The sequence below is a fragment of the Danio rerio genome, chromosome 3 (genome assembly GCF_052040795.2).
Source record: "Danio rerio strain M-AB ecotype USA chromosome 3, GRCz13ab, whole genome shotgun sequence".
NCBI lineage: Eukaryota > Metazoa > Chordata > Actinopteri > Cypriniformes > Danionidae > Danio > Danio rerio.
In genome coordinates, this window is record NC_141023.1 from 27492881 (window position 1) to 27510194 (window position 17314).

General features: G+C 35.4%; 1 protein-coding gene across 50 annotated transcripts in view; it reads right to left on the bottom strand.

Moving 5' to 3' along the window:
- rbfox1 (RNA binding fox-1 homolog 1) overlaps positions 1-17314 on the bottom strand; it is a 445822-nt gene that overhangs the window by 57002 nt on the left and 371506 nt on the right. For 32 of the 50 annotated variants that reach the window (XM_087242556.1, XM_087242558.1, XM_087242567.1 and 29 more), the window contains 4 exons: positions 7315-7458; positions 4586-4639; positions 3611-3703; positions 823-883 (listed from right to left, as the gene is read on the bottom strand). In XM_087242556.1, coding sequence (XP_087098682.1) covers positions 823-883; positions 3611-3703; positions 4586-4639; positions 7315-7458 — 352 coding nt within the window. The remainder of the gene's footprint in view (positions 1-822; positions 884-3610; positions 3704-4585; positions 4640-7314; positions 7459-17314) is intronic. The other 18 variants (XM_087242557.1, XM_087242570.1, XM_087242593.1 and 15 more) reach the window with 1 other exon arrangement.

Genomic DNA, 17314 nt, shown 5'->3' on the forward strand with positions numbered 1-17314 from the left:
AATTTTAGAGCTGAATGAATTTTAAACAAACACTTGCATCAAAAAATAGAAGCATTTTGCAAACCCCATGCAAAAATAAATAAATAAATAAATAAATAAATAAATAAATAAATAAATAAATAAATTAATAAATAATAATAATAATAATAATAATAATAATAATGTTAATAGTATTACTATTTCACATTCAAAATTTATATAATATAATCTATATATTTAATTAAAATTACACAAAAAGGAAAAAAAAATCATTCTAAAAAAAAGAGTTTATAATCAAAATGAAGAAACTAATTAAATGGATAGTTCATCCAAAAATTCACATTCTGTCATATTTTACTCACTTTTTCTTCTTCCAAATATATTTGAATTTCTTTCTTCTGCTGAACACAAAATAAGCTATTTTAAAAAGTACTGGAAATCAGAGGCAATTGATTTCCATCGTACTTCTTCCATACAATGGAAGTCAATGTCTAATAATTTTTCAGAATTTCCACTTTTGTGTTTAACTCATAAAAAGTGAGCAATTAGTGAGTAAACATATAAAATATTGGGTAAACAATGACTTCAATATTAATATTCTATCCAAATCTAAACAATAGCATCTGGAAGCAGCCTTGATGATGCAAGCTGAGACTACATATCTGATGCAGTGTCAGACACAATGAACTCAATGAAGGTAGAGATGTCACTGTGAGGGGTGGGGTTATGTGAGCACATTAAAAAGCATTGGATGCAGCTCAGATTGCACTGCACCAGGTCTGCACCCAGTCCCTCAATCTATACTCTTATGCATTCGACAACATCAAGGGAGCTTGTTCTTACCATTTGCATATGGGTTGACTGTCTTTTTATTCGTCATTACCCGTGCTGTTGCATTGTTAACCTGAGCACAAACAGAGCCATGTGAGCAAGACACATACTGAAGCTAAAGCTGTAAATATTGAAAATATTGTGGTAACAAATCTGACATGCATTACGGTGAAGAATTTCAAAATGATTACACATCATAACAAACAGTTACTTAAAGAAAAGTGGTAAGACACATAAAGCAAAGAAAACATACGCAAAAGTCTCATCATAAAAAGACTCATCTGCATGCGTCATCAAAATGAATCAAGTTGAAGAAGTACATGAAGAAATAAGAAATTACAGAAACACACAAAATGCACTCAACAAACGAAAGGCATCGAATATGAGACAGCATGCAGTGGAGAGGGATCGACTGGGTTAAAAGAACGACAAGAGAATGGAAGAATGGAAAGAACGAAAGAAAACAACGCTTGGCATAGCGCAACATACACTAAACTTTCAGATTTGAGGTACAGTCAGTCGGAAAAACAAAGCAACATTTAGCATTCAACACTCCAAAAGCCTTGTGCTTCATCGCAAGAATAAGAACCAGAAAGGAAAGGAAAATAAGATAATAACAAAAGAAAAAATCATTCAAGCCGAAAGGACAGCTAAGAAAGAATATAAAAAAGAGGGTGCATTATTTAACATAATCATGGAGTTCAGAGTCTGAGTAGGATGCGCATGATTCAGTTCAATCCAATCAGAGCCTCTCAGGAAGCTAAATGTTCACTCAAGTAACACGCGTACCAAGAGAAAATAGCATCAAGAAACTCAACATCAAGTCAAAAAACAGTCACGAGGTATCAGCGCGGAGTTCGTGAAATGGCAGATGGCTCTCTCCACTTACCATTCGCCGCCATCGCCCGCGTGTGTATCTATTGTTACCACGCTTACTGAGTTTGGTCAGGGGCCTACCAGCTACCGTTGGAAAAAAGGGGGGAAATGAGAAGGCAAAATAGGCAACATCTTACTGAAAGACGGCACCAAGTCACATCCGAAAATAACTCTTAAAAAGGAAAACAAATATAGCTACAAAATACTGTACAAAAAGAAAGTAAAGCAGAACTGTTAAAGGGTTAGTGAACCCCAAATAAGAATATTCGGTCATCATTTAATATCCCTCATGTCGTTTCAAAACCACAAGACATTTGTTTGTCCTCGAAACACATCAAATATGAGAGATTTCTGCTCCTTCAGTGAAAGTCTGTATACTCAAAACACTTCAGAAGGCTTGTAAAGCAATTTTTGCAGTTTTATCCAATAGTAAGACATATCTTTAAAGGGTTAGTTCACTCAAAAATTAATATTACAATATTAATACACACTCTTTTGTTGTTCCAAACTCCTGAGATCTTGGGAACACTGAGAGCTCCCTCATCCTCCAAAGACTACAACAGTCCAGAGAAATCCCCCCAAATAATCCCCCAAATAGAAATGCCTTCAGTGGATTAATTAAAATATTATCAAGCTAATGCGTTTGTGTGGACAAAGAACTGTATTCAACAAAAACTTTATTCAACTGTAATTTTTTCTTCCCAGTGTCAGTATAGGGGGCTCATTCTTAAGAGTATATGAATAAAGAATGAACTTGTTTTTGTGTTTTACACACACACACACAATATTCCAATTAAACCACTAAAGACACATGGACTGTTTTAATGATGATGTTTTCTGGTACTTTTCTATATTTTGAATAATTCAGCACCATTGCTGTCTAAAGAGGATGAGGGAGCTCTCAGATTTCATCCAGAATACTTTAATTTGTGCTCTAAAGATGAACGACCAGTGTCTTGAGGGTTTGAAATGACATGAGGATGAGAAATTATTGATTAATCAGATTTATTTTAAGCTATTATTCACCTCTAAACATTGAACAGTGAGTAATATTATAAATTTGATCAGGGATGCTTGGTTGAGGCGTGAGGACCAATAAACATGCTAAAACAACCAAGTGATGCCAGGTTGAACTTCTTTGTGTTTTTCAACAGAAATCTTTCAAATGTGATTAAAAAGAACTTCATTTGTGTTTCAAAGCTGAACAAAAGTCTTATGAGATTTAATCCACATGCAAGGCTGAATAAATAATGGCAGAATCTTCATCGTGGGATGAACTAACCCTTTAAATGAGAGTCGTCTGTAAAGATGCCCACTTGTCATTGCTATTTCACCTTCAGTGACTGTTCTAGACTGTAAAGCAAGTGTAAATTTGAGCTGTAGATTTAAAGGCTTGTGTTTGTCTCTAACAGCAGCGTCTTCAGGCCAATTAAGCGCTGCCAGCTTCGGGCCGCTTTAAGCGCAGATCCCTCGTCAACTTTGCAATAAGACCTCTGGCTATCATCACACAAATGCTGTTTGCACTCTGCCTGATGACTTACTGCACCCGTTTGCTTATTAAGCCAAAATATGCTTAAAAACACAACAAAAAAGAAAGGAAATAAACACAAGTGAATGCCAACGAAAGCAAACCAATTAGAGAACGGCGAGCACCGTATTATATCTGCTTTGAGGTCTAAGAATAACTGAAACATATTAGGGATACAATGGGGAGGGAGGGAGGGACTGAGAGAGGAGCACAAACAGGAAAAAAGACGAGTGATGCTTCTAAAATAGTGAGATGAGAGTGAGGCACACACTGACACACAAAACAGAATCAAGAATAACAGCAAAGGGCGACGACAATAAAACCAAAGTAATCAAATGAATCAAACAAAACCAACAAACAAAAACAATTGAGAAGGGAAATATTTGTTACATGCACCTCTATTTTACGACCTTCTACCACCGTGCCGTGTAATTTCTCTCTGGCCCTGTCCGCATCGGCACTACTTTCGAAAGTTACGAAACCAAAACCCTGCATGCAGGTGGGAGAGGGGAGGGGGGAGAACAACATGCACATTATTAATTCAGTCATACACCCAAGAAATCCACTGTGGCTCTACCTCTGCCATTCTCACACTCAAAAACAGCTGCTGCTGCTGCTGCATTTACCCCTCTCTCTCTTTCTCCTCCTCTTTTCTCCTGCACCTTGCAAAGCATCGAGATTAACCATAATTTACGGGTTCTTTTAGAACCTCTGAGGAGAAATCAAACGAAACAGAACGTAAAGTCACTTGGAACAAAAAGAGAGAGAGAGAGAGAGAGAAAAAAAACAAACAAACAAAACAACAAACAAAACAAAATGGAATCTACTTGTGAAAAAAAGCGGAATAAAAACAAATTTAACACTACATAAGTCATAACGAAATAATAATAATAATAATAATAATAAAAAACAACAACTCATAAGATAAATGATAACGTATTGCGAACTACAGAACTTGTTAACATGCATCATTATCTCCCCCAGCTGGAACAGAAGAACATAATTCACATTTCAATAAAGAAAATTGTTTGTGCACAGGAATGATGCTAAGTGTCATAACACTGAATAACGCTGTCAATTACAGAGCTCAGCGGAGAATGTTCTTCATTTGACACCGTAGCTGAACAAAGACAAGTGCCAAACACATTTCCACACACTCCATTGAACAGGGCACTAATAACTTTAGCACAGCAGCTGATATGAGATTGCATTACATACGTTAACATGACTACAACAAGCATTATTCTGTACAGTGCAGGTACTGGCTTCTGTCTCGTTTTTAAGGTAAACAGGATACACGTTTAACTCGCTGCACTGTTCTGATTGGTCAGCAATTGAAGGCATGCAAAAGATAAAAGTCACAAAACGTACCTTTGATCCTCGTTCATTAAATATGATTTCAACATCTAAGATTTTACCAAATTGCTGGAAAGAGAACAGAAGACAGATTAGATATGTTGTTATATTGCAATTCATATCACTTCAATTTAGAGACAGTTACTTACAGGTTTTTAAATATTTGTTTATTGGGTTATTTTAAATCTGTATCTTAAAAAACCACAAATCTTTGGTCTAAAATTATACTTGAATATGTCAGTAATATTTAGGTACATTTAGATTTTTTGACTTAAGCATTGTATAATTTAGTACACACATGACCATTCAAAGGTGTTAAAAGATTAAACCTTTTCTTTCTCATTTCTCATTTATTTGTACAAATGACTGATTCTGAGACATTTTATTTAGGGATGTCCAGATCTGATCACGTAATTAGAAATCAGGCTCGATCATGCAGTTTTAGACTCGATCAGAATCAGAAGTACAATAACTTCCAGATCAGGACTTGAATATATATGCATGTCTATAAATTTAGTTATGTCGAGATCTGATGACGTGATCAGAAATCGGGCATTATCACGCAGTTTCAGACTCGATCGGAATCAATCAGAATGTGTTTATATTATCTCTCTTTTTTTTTTTACACATATGCAGTGACACAGAGTTAGACCTCTTTCTGGACTTTACACAGAAACAACAATGCATGTGGTATGACATCAAGTTTTTGCAGAGACGCTATTGGTTAAATGCTGAGAAAGTAGAACACGGAAGCAGCTTGAAGTGGAAAGCATGAGTATGTCTGCGTGGTCTGGATGTATTAGAAAGTTGATGACAACAACATTGCCAAAGCAAACTTTGAAATATGTAAACTTGGTATTGCCTGCCGGGTATTTTAAGCAGATGTGCTATTTGTTTTTATAATAGATTTTTTTATTTATGTATTGTTGTACTAAAGTCCAAAAGTGAAAAATTGATTATTGATTTATTACTTGATTGTTCAAGCTACCTCATAGAAGTGCTTAGCTTGTTAATAGAGTTAACAAAGTTTTGAGTCAGAGTTGATGAATGTTAAACTAAGGTGAATTGAACAAAAAACAAGAAACATCCTGGATGAGGTTTCATCACTCTTTATTCTTTATCCTTTTTATATGCATTATAGGTATAGGTAGGTTTTATATGCATTTTATAAGTATCGGATCGGGTTTCGGTATCAATAGATACTCAAAATCAAATGACTCAGACTCGACTCAAGGGCAAAAAACACATATCGGGACATCCCTAAATTTTATTACAATTTTAAATGACTGTTTTGTAGTGGTAATGTAAAGCATAATTTTCCGTATCATTAATCCAGTATCACATAAACCTGAGCATAATGATTTGTTGATTTTGTACCATTATCAATTATGAAAATAAAAAAGCTTTCTGTTTTCAGGATTCTTTGATAAAAATAGTGTTCAGTGAAATAGCATTTATTTAAAATCAAATTGTATTGTAATAATGGGAAGGTGCTTACTGTCCCTTTGAATCATTTTAATGCATCTTTGTAAAATATTTTACAGCTTTTTTTTTTACTCAAATGTCTTTGGCCACCACTAAATTTGTTGTTTCAGAAATTGTACAATGACAATGAATATAATATTAATAGAATTTTAAGATTTAAAGTGAAGAAACAGCTGATAAAACACTGACAGGTCTCCACAGGGTCCAGGCTTAAACATTATAAAGCTAGTATGAGATTAAAAGTAATGGACAAAGTAATAAAAAAGTAAAATTAAATTAAATAATGTCTATATCTAAGTTTTAAACTTGGGAAAGTGCTGAGAGAAGCCTGGAATTCTTCAAATCAGTCTCCACACAATAGTTTAAGAGTATCCTTGAACTGAATTCTGACTTTTGACAGAACCCAACCCCAAAAACAAATCAGATTTAATTTATTAATTTATATTTTGTGTATACAAATTTATAACATACATATGGATGGTCATATTTTCTAAAACATCAAGCTGGCGGTGGACTACGATTTTTGTACAATGTGCATTATAAATTCAGCAATGCATCTTGCTCCAATGCTCCAGTGAAGAAATGTATTTAAAATAAAAAGGTATTGTAATAATGTAAAGGTATATACTGTCCCTTTGGATAATTTTAATGCATCTTTGTAAAATATTTTACAGTTTTTTTTATTGAAAGCAACCATTAGTTTTGTTGTTTCAGAAATAGTACAATGACAATGAATATAATATTAATCCAATTTTGAGATTTGGATATTAAATATTATAAAACCAGTATGGGGTTAAAAGTAATGGACAAAATAATAATATATGGTAAAATACAATACAATAAAGTCTGACAAAAATTTTAAACTTGGGAAAGTGCTGAGAGAAGCATGTAATTCTTCAAATCAGTCTCCACACAATAGTTTTCTGACTTTTGCCTATAATCTACATGTATTGTGTGCATACATATTTAAAACATACAAATGGATGGTCATATTTTCTAAAACATCAAGCTGGTGGTGGCCTAAGAGTTTTGTACATTATAAATTCAGTAATGCTCTCTTGATCCAGTGAAGCAACCCTGCTCCTTCTCTCATGGAACTACTAACAGAAAATGCAGAGGCTGTTCTTGACCCAGATCACAGATCATACCCAAACTTCAAATATCATCTGCCAAGCAGTGGGACAGAGCATTGGCACATGCCTCAGAGCTGAACTATAAACCTGTGCTGGCAAAGTAAAAGAAGAAGAAAAGACACTTACGCCAAACATTTGCCTGAGGTCTGGATCTCTGAACCTGAAGGGGATGTTGGAGACGTGGAGCCTCTTGGGCTGCGTTTTGATTTCTGTGATTTCGGATGACTGTGTTTGCTGTTGGCTGTCTGTCTGTGCTGAATCGTCTGTCTGCTGTGAGTTAAAACAGAGGGAAAGAATATCAGTTAGTTAGACTGGCAAATTTTGGGGCAGCAATCCGATTGTCACAGCTTCTGGGTCCAAACGCTCTATCAGATGCCAAAAGCGAACAACAAACAGTACTTACACTCACTGTATGCTGTAATACTTTTGAAAACCATTATTGTAATGTTTATATCCATGCCTAAACTCAGATAGTCAAACAATGATTCATCTTTTATTAAAAAAGATTCACTTTAAAGGGAAAATTCACCCAAAAGTGTAAAATTTTGTTAGGATTTACTCATCCTTTACAAACATTTATGAATTTCTTTATTCTGTTAAATACAACAGATGATATTTTAAAGAAAGTAGTACAACTGTAACCATTGACTTGGTATTTATTTAGATTTATCTACAATGAAAGTCAAATTAGCTTTCTTTCAAACATCTTTAGTGTTCAACAAAAGAAAGATAACTATTAAGGTTTGGAACCACTTGAGGATGAGCAAACACTGAGTACTATGCCTTTAATGTGTGATAGAACTAAACAGAGATAATAAATGTCTATTTAGATCCAATGTTCTCAATCTAAAGCAGAGTAGAGGCTTGGACCTGGAAACATCCAACATCACACCACAAGTGGATTGCATGCAAACCAGCTTTCGCTGAACACAAGTGTAGACCGTGCCACTGATCTGTTTTTTGACAGTGTCTGTCGCAGTCAGAATGTATAATATAGCGTGCCTGAACCTCCAGGCACTCCTGGGAAGCCAGGACCAAAGCTTTGTTTTAACAATATAGCTGGTGAAAACTTTTACCACCTGTTTCAGCCTCCCTTTCTCAGACAGATAGGAAAAACATATGTAGAGCACACACACGCAACTGTGCATTTGAGGCGCAGTTTGTAATGTGCCGTGTGTGCAGCGGTTGGGGCCGTGGGTGAAATATGACATGGCTGCTTCACTATATCTTGCTTTCTCTCGCTCTCTCAGGCCACGCATGACTGCTGGCTGCTCCTGCGACTATGTGCCTCTCAGTCTGGACGGCTGCCTAGCCCCGAGTGTGTGCGTGTGTGTTTCTGTCTGACTGTATTTGTATGATTTAGCTAGAGAGAGGATTGCAGCAGGAGAATTTGCTTTCTATTTTTCTCCTGTGTGTACATTTGTGTGTCAGTGGGCGATGCCCAGATGGCATTTTTGTGCCCTTAAAGGAACAGGAAAAAATAAATATGGGATTTAATTGTGCCGTCGCCACACATACACAGTGTTACAATCAATCCAGACTTTCTTTTCCTCCCATTTTTGGATTATGAAGCTTTTAATAAAGCAATATATATTTAGACTATTATTATTGCTCTTGCTGTGTGATGACGTGTGTGTATATATATATATATATATATATATATATATATATATATATATATATATATTAATGAAGGAATTGCAATGCTTTCATTATTTCTTCTTCATTTTCAAGCAGCAGGGTATTTACAGCTTCTGCTTACTTCTGTCTGTTTGGGCCCCCAGGCGGCATAGTTGCAGACTGTGGTTATACCTATACACACATTCTTGATCCTTGATCTGGCAGTAATGGTCCTTTTAAAGTGTCTCCCACTGTCTCTACATATACTTTTTATTTATAATTTATTTTAACAATTTATTCCAGTGATTTTAATGATGCATTTTAATAAAAAAAAATTATATTATTATTAATGATAATATTTATTAAAGCAACAATGCCCGGAGTAATAATTTCATCTGAAACTACATACATTAAGTAATAAATAGATATATAATAAATAAGAATTTAGCAATTTACATTTTTTTTTTACATTTAATAAATGCCACCTGAGGCGACGCAGTGGGTAGCACGTTCGCCTCACAGCAAGAAGGTCGCTGGTTCGATCCACGGCTCAGTTGGTCAGGAGTTTGCATGTTCTGCCTGCGTTCGCGTGGGTTTCCTCCGGGTACTCCGGTTTCCCCCTCAGTCCAAAGACATGCGGTACAGGTGAATTGGGTAGGCTAAATTGTCCGTAGTGTATGAGTGTGTGTGTGTATGTCTGGATGTTTCCCAGAAATGGGTTGCGGCTGGAAGTAAAAACTTGCTGAATAAGTTGGCAGTTCATTCCGCTGTGGCGACCCCAGATTAATAAAGGGACTAAGCTGACAAGAAAATGAATGAATGAATGAAATGCCACCTGGATGAACAGAATAGTTTTCTTTAAAAAAATAAATAAAAACTGACCCCAAACTGATTTCTTATTGAATTATATAATATAATATATATATATATATATATATATATATATATATATATATATATATATATATATATATATATATATATATATATATATATATATATATATAATCAAAATCAGATCACAAAAACAATGAGTCAAACTCCAATTCAATAAGAAATCCATTTGTAAACAAAAAGATCCATTAAAAGAATAAAATTAATGATAATTAATTTTGCTTTTGTAAATGTTTTTCTGCATTTTCACTTTTCTTAAGCATGACTTAAAGTGTGCTGCTCTTTGGACTGAGGCAATAGTGGCACTCGCTTGAATGTAATTCACCCATCATGTGTGTTAACATGAGCATGTGCACATATATGTCAATTTATGTGCATTTATTTTCCGTGAGAAAGCCTGAAGCCTGCAGTTATGCCCAGAGATATTTTTTAAACTTTCTGCTCGCTGCAGCTGTCCTGTCATGCTTCAAGCACTCTGGAAATCATATTGTCTGGAACAAAAGAATGACTGAGTCCCAGTGTAACAACTGACTCTCTGACATTACAGATGCTCAGGACTGTTAAAGCAAGCTTCACTGGAATTACTGGCAAGCGAATGAACCGCGTGTCTGTGTGTGCGTGTGGCATTGTTATTTAAATCAGGCGGTGCTCAGGGCAACTCAGACAAAAAAAAAAAAAAAAAAAAACAGCAAGAGAAAATGAACTCAAATGAAGAATAAAGAACGGTTTGCTGGCACTGTAAATATGAATATCATGTCATCGTAATGTTTGCACAGAAGATATACCCACTCATATGATAAAGAGGGGGCAATACATGAGAGAGTGCTTGAAAACCACAAGTCTTTCAACACATGAAAGGCTGCACAAGTGCAAAGAAGGAAAAAAAAACATTCTGTCTTGTGTTATTACAAGTCATAAACAAAAGAACACCCACTCCTCAAGGCAGAGAACAAAGAAAAGCGGAAGATAAAACGCTAAAGCAGTGTAGTAAACCATCCAATGTAAAACTGACAAGATGTGCGCCGTCTTTATTGCTTTAACAAAATTGCACTTTTCCTTTTGCGGGAGGTTCGGTTTAACAACGTCGGCCCTCTTGCAGAAGAGACAACTGGGGTGTTATAATTGGAAATATGCTCCTCTCGTTTACTGCTCTTTCAATAAAAGTGTAGGAAGGAATGCAGCGGGTCTTTAGGTTGGCGGCCATATGTGCCGTTTTAAAGATCTCATTTCATGCTCCGTGCATATGGCTGCCTTAATGGCTCAATTAATTGATTCCCAAATCAATTAATCGATTCACCCCTGTCTAGTTTCCTTGGGGAGCCGCAGGCCACCGTGACTGATCTCAGGGCGATGGAATGAGACGGGGGAAAAGGAATAAATCTATAGGACTAAAATATGGCCCGGCGGCAAAAGCTCCACTGCATTTTGAATCACATTCACAGAATCTAGCATCAAACCTGCCTTGAAATCCTGCTTTCGTAATTCAATCTAGAGAGGCACCAATCGACCAGCCAGGAATCGGAATTGACTGTTTTTTTTTTTTTGCCCCAAATGCACATCTGTTTTGTTGTTGGCCTATCTCTGTTTTGGACGCACACAAACTGCATTGCAATGTTTTATAGAACCAAGTGTGAAAACAAAGTGTTAACAGAGGCCACATGGGTACGCCCGTCTATGGTTGTTGACTACTGGCAGAAAGATGAATCAGTGCCTGTTACAGACAGAGCAATTCCCTCCTCCTGCTACATCAAACTAGGGCTGGGCGATAATGAAAAAAAAGATCATGATATGATGTTTTATATCATTCTGTAATGATAATTATTTAATATTTTTCAACAATCCATTTTTAACCACTTTATTTTAATTTACCAACATTACAACAAGGTAAATAGTTTTAATAGCCAAAAAAAAAAATAAAATAAATTAAACAAAAATATCTGATCCCTTTATTATAAAATAAACATACAGTAAATGTTAAAGAGACTCCTAAACTTGATAAATAAAATATTACAAAGTATGTGCAATAGTAAAGCGCAAATGCTGAATAATCAAAGCAAATTTTACGGTGTGAATAATAATGATACAGTAAACCTCAAACTATGTAAACAAAATAAATTATGATAATCAAATCTGGAACTAATCATGATTATTCAAATACATACTACAACTATTGTGAAGTTGCTTGACTACATTACCACTATGTTAAAAAAAATTTTCAGATGGGGAGCTAGTGACTGGGATGCACAAGAAAAGAAACCAAAAAGCAAATCTCCAATCTCCTCACTGCTACTACACGGCACTCATTTTCATGTGTGTTGTTTTTCTGACCTGAAGTGACAAGCACGAGTGCATGAATTTCTTCCCCTGCTGTCTTTCTGTAACTAGGTGACCATCAACTGTTTTCTCAGAGAATGACAAACGGACAAATCATTGCTGCAGCTCCGATGCAAGTTTATGGAGAAAAGTAAAAAGCACTGCAGTGTTTAGGTGCACTGTGTTTGTCTGAGGTATTTAGTTTGCCGTTAATACTGACATGTGTATATTCCATACAAAGTGTGAAGCTGATTGGTTAGTTCTACGTACATGAATCTTGGTGCGCTCGCGGCATTCTGAAAAGTTTAAGTTTTCAACGAGGTGTGCCTGGAAAAGGCTTGTGCGTCAAGTGTGCGCCGCTTGCACAACATATGCGCGTTGCTCCCATATGTGCATCGTCCATGTTGCATGCATCCATTGGAAATGACAAACGTGCACTAAGCTGCCACATTTTATTAAAACTATAGGCCTCATACCGAAACTTTATAGCAAACTTTTTTTATTGATATTGACAATGGTGTTCAGTCAATAAATACCAATACTGATTTTTTTTCACCCAACCCTACATCAAACACTGAAATCTATTACAAAGTTTAGAAGGTATTTTCTTAGACATTTTGCACTATATTGCACAGCCTTCTGGATTAAATGCTTCTGATTGGTCAGTTGCGACATTCCAAGGCACATTATTCCGAGATAACAACCGTAAAATCTAATAACACAGGTTAATCTGGGTATACTGACAGTAAACATCAACATTTTTATGTTATTCTGCGATAACAACTGCCTGAATGAACTTGGTCCGTTACATAACAACTCTTAAAACAAAAAACAAAACAAAAAACAGGCTCATCTGGGTAGGTCAAATCATCTTAACCATTAGTAAATATATTCATACATATATGCTTACATATCTGTCATATACACTCACCGGCCACTTTATCAGGAACACCTTACTTGTATCGGGTTGGACCCCTCAGTCTGGCCATTCTCCTCTGACCTCTGGCATCAATGAGGCATTTGCGCTCATAGAACTGCTGCTCACTGGATATTTTCTATTTTTTGCCTTTGAGATGGTTGTGTGTGAAAATCCCAGTAGATCAGCAGTTTCTGAAATACTCAGACCAGCCCTTCTGGCACCAACAACCATGCCATGTTCAAAGTCACTTAAATCACATTTTTTCCTCATTTTAATGCTCGGTTTGAACTACAGCAGATCCCCTTGACCATGTCTACATGCCTAAATGCATTGAGTTGCTGCCATGTATCTGTCACAAAGTTGTTCTTGACACTTGGCACCATCTTTGGTAGTGGTAGTGTAAGCTGCATTCAGCCATTTTTCTTTTCGCAAACTTTACATTTGATTAATGATTTAGTAAGTGATTACAGCTTGGATTAAAGTTTTGTGTCTAAATCTCAGCGCAGCTGCTATTTTTCCAGCACAAACAAAGAAATAGCTGTTAATCCAGCTGTTTTTTAAAAATATGTATTTTCATTCAGCCTGTCTGCTGTTCGCACTTGAATTGTACAGGTATGATTTTATGTAGCATTGTTTCAAACCTTAGATCAAATCATTATGTTTTTACATTACATTTTTAAATTATTCAATCTAAAGTAATCTAAAGTATCTAAAGTAATAATAACACTAACAAAAAAAGACCCAACAAAAATCAAAAGTCAGTGTCAAAATTGTCTAATTGCTTAGGAAAAAAAAATAAGAAATTGAAACTGGCAATGAAAAGATAAATCTACATTGGTGCATTACTAATTCAAAGAATACAATACTTCCAATTGTGACAAACCCCCAAATCCTCTGTGGCCAATTCTAAGGCAGCCGAAGGTTGTGTTGCAGCCAGTAGGGAGGAAAGGTGAGGGAAAGATGGAGCGATAAGGACAGGGATGTGAGGGAGGACGCTGGATCAGCCTGGGAGACCTACTCAATTACTGATTGGGGACTCGCAGAGTTGTGAGTGTTTACCATTCATTGATCTCACACTGAGTGCTAAACGGCAAACAGTGACAGGGCTGCCGGTGTGTGCTCTGAACACACACACACACAAGAAAACACACAGCCGCTGGAGTGTAAGAGCCCACACGGACACACATACGGCAGCGCTGGATGGAAAAAGATAACCTAACACAGCACAGTGAGGACTTGGAGCGTGAAGTGCCAGTAAAATATTTTCCTTTCTGAGTTATTTTTTATTTATTTATTTTTTGTCTGTGCAGGAGAATGTGGAATAATTGCATCAGCCGTCACTGATCCAAGAGGGAGATTTTGTTTAATTATGTGTTTGAGAGGAGCATGCAGAAAGTTGCATGAGCCTGCTAAATATACATTTCAGTATGTATATTTATGAATTTATTGGACTTTGCATATAAAACGGATAAATTCTTGAGCAGCAAAATAATTGATAAGCATAATTATTAGAGTAATATCTTAAGGGTCATGTGATGAGACTGACAATCTGTTTTCAAAATGCCTGTTTAAAATGTGGCTTTACTTTCAGGAATAGTTTACTAAGATACACTATCCATGCATATGTTGCATAGAAAATTTACTTAAATGTTCAAGTGCTAAAGTAATAATTTAACTTTAAATTGTTTTAGATTATTTGAAAATAAAACAAGAAATTGAATGCCACTATGACAAATATACAGTATTGTGTTTTAAATCAACTGTAAATAATAAAATGTTCATTATTTTATTCATTTTCTTTTCAGCTTAGTCCCTTTATTAACCACACAGCGGAATGAACCTCCAACTTGACCAGCATATGTTTTATGTCAAGGATGCCCTTTCAGCTATATACATCATAAAATGTAATCAGTAAAATTGACTGTAATAGGATTCTGAGTATATTAAAAGGTAAATAAAATAATTACATACAATCTGATTACATGATACTGATTGCAAATTATATGCAATCATCAGTTATCCGTATCGAGGTCAGCAGTGTCGCATTGTTATAAAATATATTTCTTTCTGAATTGTGATGAAAAAAAAAGATCATTCCAAACATTGTTCAGAAGTGCAATGTGCTTTAAATGAAATGTCCCAATGCTCAAATGCTTTAAAGTGACAAAAAAAAAAAAAAAACCTGAAGCATGCAGATGAAAACAATCAAGTTATACATTTTATAGGTGAAATGGATATAGGAATATTCAGAATGGCAAAGATCCAGCCAATCATCACCTCAGACAGATCAAAGGTTATACAGTCAGAAGATATTTGAGAGAAACTCAGCTGTCAATAAGAAGCCACCACAAAGCTTCATATATGAAACCTGAACCGTGTATACAGAATCATTTCAAATTTGCTCATGAGTACAATGACTCTGTCAAAAAGAAATGTGGTCTGATTAGAGTAAAATTGTTCTTTTCGGATCTAGTCGTCATCGAGAGTATAACAGAGAATATGCCCATGAACCAAATTCAGGTTTTTAGACTGTGAAGCATGGTGGCGCATCATGGTATCATGGTATGAGGATGCTTTAAGAGATTTCATGCTAATATGCCTATAAGGAAATTCCCCTGAAAAGATGTTTTAGAAAGACAGTGACCGCAAACACACAAGTAAGCAAGCTACAACATGGTTTCGGTAAAAAGGAATGAGGTAATGAAGTGGCCAGCTTAATACCCTGACTGCAACCTAAATAAAAACCTCTGGTATGACATTAAAATGTAGTTCTGAAGCAAAATCTGAATTTCAGAGAAACTGTAAGATGTAGTTTGTTCTTTCCTGAATGAAAGACCTGTTTCTGGGTGCCAGAAGTCTCAATGTAACACAGATGCGCAGGATTGGATTAAATTAGGCTGTCCAGTCATGTGTTCAGTCCTTTACTTCCACTGTATCTGTTCAACTGAGTGAACGGAACCAATCCTGTGATGTCATACACATTGATATTCCAAGATGGTGGTGTCCTTGCACTATAAGCTATAGTTAAACATGGCCTTTTCTTTAAAATGGTTACAATAATGGAGTTTGTTTAATATATTTTTATTAAAGTGGAAAACAAAATGATGTAAATTTGACTGACTGCTTCAGTTCCACTTTAAAAATAATGTCTGAGCAACTAATTATTGGTTCACTAGTGTAAACTTAAGTGTAAAAAATATGTTAAGTTTGTAAGTATTTCAGTTTAAATATTGATACAGATTGTTTTTACACATTAAAATGAATTTAATTTGGTTTATAATTCATAAATTCATAAAATGTATTACTTAATTTGTGCTTGAATGTGTCCAGTATATTTAAAATATGGAAATAATAAAAAAATCCATTTTATTGTTCTTTCAGGGCCCTGCTAATGTTTGAATACAAATGTATGTACCTGCTAATTTAATTCTATGTTCTTTGCTTTGAAATGTAAATGACTAGACATATGGTCAGTGATCCAGTTCAGCTTGCTAAAAGAAGTGGCACATTTTCTGTTTCTTTCTCTAAACAATTCAAATAAATGTTAAATAACAGTATTGCTAATTATTTATGTTAACTAAAATAGTTAACACGTCTTCACAAATGGAGCCTTATTTTAAAATGTATTCAAAATCTATATATAGTTATGTTCCTTGCTTTGAAATGTAAATTATATATACATATGGCCAGTGATCTAGTTAACCTAGCTAAAAGTAGAGGAGTATTTTTCATTCCCTTCTTTAAACAATTCTGGGAAGTGTGCCAGGTAAAAATACAGCCTGCATGTGTGTGTGTGTGTGTGCGTGTATAGCATGCATACGGCTGACAGTTTACATAGCGTGCCATCTGTGCCACATTCTTCTCACAGGCAGAGGACTCCAACATGGAGGCAAAAACAATAACAAACAGAAAAAAAGGCTTCCAGTTAATCTTTTTTTTTTTGTATATTGAAAGATTTATTAACAGTCGTTCATTATAACAGAAGCATATTTCTTCTGTTAGATTTACGTGAGGAGAAAAATAAAAAGCAAGCACTTGTGGAAAATTGAACACACAGCATTGTGTTGCATGCTTTACGAAGACGCACAAACCACTGCAAAATAGCTCAGAGGTACAATACTGAGGCTTTCCTGTACTCGGTGAATCACGGAGACAAAAAATAAATAAATAAATAGTATCAGACATCAGAGATGATGTCGTTTGTGCTATTTTCAGCATAGCAACATTACTAGGATAAAACACAGTTGCTGTCTAAGTCAAACTACACCATCATCTGTGAGTCTACAAGCAGAGCCCGAAAATAAAACACTCTGCCGATGGCTGGTGAATTTTGAGACCAGAAAGTCAGTATGGTGTGCATATTTCGAATTAATAACAGTC